The sequence below is a fragment of the Aedes albopictus genome, chromosome 2 (genome assembly GCF_035046485.1).
Source record: "Aedes albopictus strain Foshan chromosome 2, AalbF5, whole genome shotgun sequence".
NCBI lineage: Eukaryota > Metazoa > Arthropoda > Insecta > Diptera > Culicidae > Aedes > Aedes albopictus.
The window spans coordinates 365,201,916-365,208,688 of NC_085137.1; the positions used below are offsets into that span (position 1 = coordinate 365,201,916).

General features: G+C 44.7%; 1 protein-coding gene and 1 long non-coding RNA gene across 2 annotated transcripts; both read right to left on the reverse strand.

Moving 5' to 3' along the window:
• Positions 1-685: 685 nt before the first annotated feature.
• Positions 686-3,526, reverse strand: LOC134286772 (uncharacterized). The gene has a single exon (XM_062848444.1). It carries the CDS (start codon positions 3,524-3,526, stop codon positions 686-688), a length of 2,841 nt encoding a protein of 946 aa, XP_062704428.1.
• Positions 3,527-5,307: 1,781 nt separating this feature from the next.
• On the reverse strand, positions 5,308-6,517 carry LOC134287255 (uncharacterized). Its single transcript, XR_009997158.1, has 2 exons — positions 6,028-6,517; positions 5,308-5,958 (listed from the first exon to the last, which is right to left on the reverse strand). It is a non-coding gene; the product is annotated as an uncharacterized LOC134287255 (long non-coding RNA).
• Positions 6,518-6,773: the final 256 nt, after the last annotated feature.

Consider the following 6,773-nt stretch of genomic DNA (forward strand, 5'->3'; position numbering starts at 1 on the left):
TGAGGTTTCCAACAGATACATCAATTGTGATAGCACATACATCTCTGGTGGTTAGTTCAGAGATGAGTGTAGCAACTATTGCGTTGTTGACAAGCACACAGGCTCGAGGCATGACACGCGAGTTTGCCATTTCATGTTTACTGAAAGTGGCAAACACCGGGTTCACAAGGTTTCCTAGATAGAAATTTCCCTTACGAAAGTAAGGTTCTTGTACCAAGGCCACTTGGGCTGTACCATTTTGCATAAGTCTGCAAAGATTGATCGTTGCTGTTCTTTTATGCTGAAGATTGATCTGAGCTATCCTAACCGTAGCCACTACCCAAACTAGGTAAGATTAAACTCTTCGCAACAGCAGCACAACAAAGAACAGCAACAATAAAACCAAATCGGTATCGATTGGAAAACGCCAAAGGCGAGGATACACAGAATACACTGTGTAAATCGCATAATGCGAAACCATATAGGTGAAAATTTAAACTAATTAACAACATCTTCATAATCCCGCCCTTATTTAGCCTCAAGTGAGACTAAAGAAGGGCAGCTGATTGTCTCGGAGAAACACAAGGTCCACTGCACCATTGCTCCGGTTAGCGCAGTAAGGGCTACATACTGTGGAGGGCGCCCTGGTACTCCACAGGCTCCGTTAGCGGTTAGGTTTTTATTAGACCCCCCTAGCCATTCATTCCTAGGCTGCTTCTTGCTCCGTTTCAACGCTGAAAACCATGTCATCCACGTAGTGTCGTTTTTTGATGACCGCTACCGCTGTTGGATATTCTTCTTCGAATCTTTCGGCGTTCTTGTTCTTCACAAACTGGGCTGTGGCAGGAGAACAGCTCCCCCCGAATGTCATTACCTGCATGACGTAGATGCTTGGATCACCGTGTTCGTCGCGGTCACGCCAAAGAAAACGCTGACATTGCTGGTCCTCAGGATTGATGTCGACCTGATGGAACATCTCACGGATGTCGGCACAAACGCCTATTCGATGCTCACGGAATTGGTACAGGATGCCCACAAGAGACGCTAACTGGTCTGGGCCAGTGAGGAGCACCGAATTCAGTGATATCCCGTATGCTTGGGCGGCAGCGTCCCACACAATCCGAACCTTGCCTGGCTTATTCGGATTGTATACCGGAAAAATAGGCAAGTACCATACCCGCTCGTATGTTGTTGACAGCTCCTCCGACGTTAGCTTGCGGATGTAGTTTTTCGATCTGTATTCCGCAATCTTTTCATGCAGGATGCTCGCTAACTCCGTGTCCTTCTCCATGCGTTTTTCCAAGCATCTCCAACGACGAACTGCCACTGCTTTGTTGTCCGGCAGACGGATTTTGTCGGACCGCCATAACAGGCTTGCTTCGTAACGTTCTCCGTTGAAGTGAGTGCGAGATTCCAGAAGAGCTATGGCGCGTTCATCGTCCTTAGAAAGCCGTCCAACGTGGCTCGGTTGAACTACCAAACTATCCATGGAGAAGTAATCTTTCACCATCTGATTCAGATGCGTCAGGCCTGGTTCGTTGCAGGAGCAGATGTGGTACGTATGACTCGCTGTACTCGAAGAGTCCTGCGATTCCCAGCCACCGTATACAGTCCAGCCAAGATTGGTTTTGACGGCGATTGGCTCACCAATTTTGCCTTCACGACTCCTTCGCACCAGCATTAAGTTGGCATGCTTCAATCCAATCAGTATTCGTGGACGAACGTTACAATACGAGTCCACGGGCAGACCACGCAGGTAGCCGTGCCGCTCTGAGAGTTGGTCCATATCTAGTGACTGGTACGGCAGTTGTAGCTCTTCGACAGTCCTCACGTCCTGCAATAACGTCCGCTTTCCATCCTTTCCGCATATTTCGACGTTGATACTCTGTGAGTCTGATTCGTAGCGGTGGGTACCTCCCGTCCATTTCAGGCAGAGAGGCAGAACTGCTCCAGAAAGCTTAAGATCCTCTGCAAGCTGCTGATCGATGAGTGTCAACTCTGACCCATCGTCTAAAAAGGCGTAACATCTCACGTGCACTCCGTCGCCATACAGAGTTACCGGCAGGTACCGGAACGATCCTGGACCTGTTGATGATTGGTGCGTATTGACATTGCGTTCTTCGTTCTGCTTTGAAGACCCACATCTGTTGGATGTAACACTGCTCGATGCGCCGGGTACGGCTAAGTCTCTGTGGAGTAATACGTGGTGCTTGAACGTGCAACCGTTCTTTCCACATTCTCCGGAATTGCAGCCACCTTTATGTTGCCGAAGACATTTGCGACAGCAATTGAAGCCGCGAACAGTGGCCCATTTCGCCTCGTACGACAAATCCAGGAATCTCTTGCATTTTGCCAGACACTTGCAATCACTCTTGCAGGCCGGGCAGGGTTTCGATTCTCCGCTCCCTACGACTGCTGACTGCTGAGTTTGGCGGGCTTGCTGATACCTATCCGTGACCGGCACTTCAGCGTGGGTGCTCACGTACTTCTCCTTACGAACTCCTCTAGCGAACTCCTGCGTTTTGTTTCCACGGGACTGCGGTTCGAAGACCACGTTCACATCCTCCGCCAGGTTGTATATCCACCGGCTAAACGTGGACAGCTTCGTTTTCCGCAACTTCCTCTTGTATCGGGCCCAGTCCAGTCTGATTTGCGGTGGCAACTTCTTCTCGAATTCCTTCAGCAACGTCGTATCACACATGTACTGCTTCTCTCCGCAAGCTTCTATCGTAGCACAGAGGTTTTGAACTTCCAGCGCAAAGTCGACCAGCTTGTCCATCGCGTCCGGCTTGATGATCGGCATTGCTATTATTTTCTCTTTCAAGTAGTCGATAATCGTCTCCGGTCTGCCAAACCGCAGCTTCAACGCACTGATCGCTCTTCCCACGGTTTCAGGCCGCATCAAAAAACTTCGGACAGCGTTGAACGCATCTCCCTTCAAACAGTTCCTGAGGCGAATCATGTTTTCGGCGTCCGTGTATCCACACATGGCTGAAGTATCTTCGTACGTTGACACAAACATCGGCCATTCCTCCGGATTACCGCTAAACTTCGGCAGTTCGCGAGGAACAACTTGACGGGCTGCTAGTTCATCCTTCGAAAGCTTCCTGTCACTCTGCAATGATTGTTGTCGCTCCGTTCCAGATCGGTTGCTACTTCCACCTTTCGGGACCTTCCTGGTCGAGGTCATTTTAGGCCTGAGATGCCTTCGCCCTACGAGCTCTCCGACGGATTGCGCTCCATCTGCTCTACCATCTCGATCCGCTCCGCTGTCCGTCGACATCTCTTCATCACTATCTGATTCGCTACCAGACGCTGAAATTTCGCTCGAAGCCTCGGTTTCCACGCCGTCTTCAGAATCATAATCTCTGGCTTCTTTGTACGACTGCTTGCCCTTTTCACGGATCTCGCTGTGACGCTTCAACCAGTGCTCAACTTTATTGACGACATTCGGCTGATCAACAGCGGATTCGCCACTACCTTCCAGATCAGCCATCTCCTTCAGGACCTCGAACTTCTTCTTCGCCAATTCTCGCTTCCGTTGCATTTCTTCTCGCATCAACTCCTCCTCAGCTTTGATCTGCTGCAGTTCCACGTCCAAACGAGCTTTTGCCGACTTTCGTGATGCTGCTGAAACTACGGAACCAACGGCTTGCTTTCAAGCTTGGAGCTGGCCCTCCGATTGCACCGGCTAGCTCATCGGCCTCTTTCGTCTGCTCGTTCACTCCATCTGTCTGCCCCTCCTCCCGATTCGCCTTCTTTGCACCTTTTGCAGCTGCAGCTCGCGTCATCATCTTCCGTGGAATCACACCTTTGGCTGCCTTCGCGGTATCGCATTTCAAGCAGGTCCAATTGTAGCCCTTGATATCCTCGGAAACACCCACGCACGAGAAATGATGCCACACGTCACATGTATTGCATTGCACCATACGCTCATTGACCGGGTTTTCGCATAACGCACAACTCTTTTCAGCCGAAATGGTGGCTTGAGGGTCTGATTTAGGGGGATTTAGAGGTTTAGAGGTCGAACTGGCGACGATGTCGCTTTTGGAGGCTTTGTTCTGGGTCTGTTTAGACGGGTCTTTGGGGGGTTCTTTATTAACTGACCTTATACTAGGAGGAGACTTCTGCTGCTTACCTTTGGTCTTCTTCGCAGCATCCATACCTGGATCCGACATCGTTCCGGGGTAAACGAAATTTTAATATGTTGGTCGCGCCAACTGGAGGGGATTTCCGAAACGTTAAACCACCACAGGAATTTTTGGTTGGTTAAAATTTCCTTTAATAAACGATTCATTAGTGGATTAAAGATAACAATATTGATATTGCTTACGTTTAGTGCTCCTATTTTATCGTGTACCACTCTGGCTCTGATGCGAGCTCCTCCCGGTTGAGGCACGTAACTATTATTAAATCGTTTAGGATAGGTTTTTATAGAATTCAACAAATAAATTTATGCTCAATTTACCTTTTAGATTTAGTAGTTTCGTTTAGGAAAAAGTTGCATGAATTCAAGTGAACAGCTATAGAAATAAGACCAGCAAATGCACCTAATCAACGATAAGAGTAGTTATTTAATTGATAAGCTAAGGAAACACTTTGAGCATAATTACTTCACATAGTTCAGTGTGCCAGTATCTATGGACTTTAAGAAAATAGTTCTTCACTAAAGAAACTTTTGTAATAAACTATCCGAATGTTTATCTTCTCATAGCGACGATGAATCAGCACATTTAACTTTCATCTACCTATTGCTCTACCAAACCAAACGTCAGTGGCATCAGTCATCAGCAACCGTCCACTGTACTGAAATTGACTTGACCAGGGTATGGTATGGTAGGTGCGCACCGTCCAAATGACGTCACACGGTGTGTTAAATTTAACCCTAATTTGGGTAAAATTCAGAACGGAATTTAAAGTGTATTCCACATCCAACATCAAATGTTAACTGGTAACAGGTGTTTCTATTACTAAAATATTAGGGGTACTCACTAAACAGATTAAATTGCTGCGTAAGCCATGATCACGGAGAAAAAAAGTTAGTAAATACAAACGCGTTTTGGTTTATTTCAACCGGATTTCAATGTTGAATTTGGCACAAACGACATTTTGGTTAAATTCAACAAACGACGTTAGTTAAACCAAACTGAAATATGTGGTTGTTATTTTTTTGGATTCGTTGGTAAATTTAACCAAAATCAGTTTGAAATTACTACCCGGATGGTTGTTTCATATGACGGTTGCAAAATCAACAAACGAAATTAGTTGTTTCAAACCAAATGCAACAGTTTAAATGAACCGTGATGTGATTTATTTCAAACAATGCGGTCGGTTGAATTTACCAACGAATTGGTTGTTTTTATTGGATTGCTCTTCTTCTCATTATTGTTTTTATGACAATGAAAATTATTTTAAATAAATTCTTAATTACACATATTTATTTACCAAAATGTAATATGTGACTTAACAATATTCGCTAGAAACATTTTTTTTTTTGTTATGTTCTCTATTGTTCATGTGGAGAACCCTCAACAGCATCTCTGGTTCGTTGTACTCAAACGTTTTGAAAATTTGTTTCACAAACTGCTTCGCAATCGCAACGAAGGCTCGCTGAACCTGTCCCGGTCACAAGAGCTTCGCAGGGCATCAGGCTCTTCGCCATTCCAGATCCAATGCATCCTTGTCCAGATCCAACGCATCCTCAAAATTGAATCCAATCGTTTGTACAATCTTGGGCAGCTCTCGGATGTTGACGTACCTCTTTTTCGAGTGGATGTACCCGACGGCAAACATCTCCGGCAGCACGGTTTTGCCGTCCTCCTTGCCGTAGCCGTTCGATCTTCCCGGAGTTTTCCACCTCAATTATCCCTCGGCGATCATGGTGAAACTAGTGGTGAAAAAACAAGGTCCAACAAATTCGCAGACAAGATATCCATCTAATCGGAGATCCGGCACGTTAGTTCTCGTAATGTTTTTATTCTGTAAATTCAATTAATTAAAATCAAGATGGTCGATTCACACATCTAATTTTAAAGAAAATTAACTTACCTGCATCTCTCGTAAGTTCTAAATAACGGAAAATCGCTGAGTTTTTGTTCAGCTGAACTGCTCAGACTAAAATGCGGTTATGACATAGAAAAAAAAAACAAATATGATGTTGACAAATATGATCCAGTAATTTGGTTTGATTCAAACTAATTTGTTTGTTATTTTTGCGTTAACCGGAATATTGGTTTGATTTAATCGCCGGATTGGTAAAATCAAACTAATGTTTTGGTTTGTTTAAGGCAGTTAAATCAACCTAAGATTTAGTAAAAATAAACGACTGCATTTTGGTAAAAATTACAAAACATTGGTTTGAAGTAACTGACTTCGGCTATTATTATGAAAATATTGCTGGTAGAAGAAACAACAAATTTGCCGGTTTGTATCAAACCGACTTCGTGGTTTTGAAATAACAAATTTGCGATTGAAAACTACTATTTATTAATATTGAGATTCAACAAACGCGTTTGTTGTTTCAAACTGTACTGTTTTGTCTCCGTGATTTTCTGCTTATTTGAAATGTTTCATGATTTTGCGAATGAAATAATCAAAGATTGCCTTGATGATCACGACGTTTGATCAGTTTAATCAGTTTACGCTGTTAAGTGAATCCCCCTATTAAAATGATAATATGGTCCACTGCACGAATTTGTGCTGGCCTGCTTACTCTCACAAAAAATTTGACATTTGAGTGGTGCCGTCACCGCTCAAACGTCAAATTTCGTGTGAGAGTAAGCAGACCAGAATAA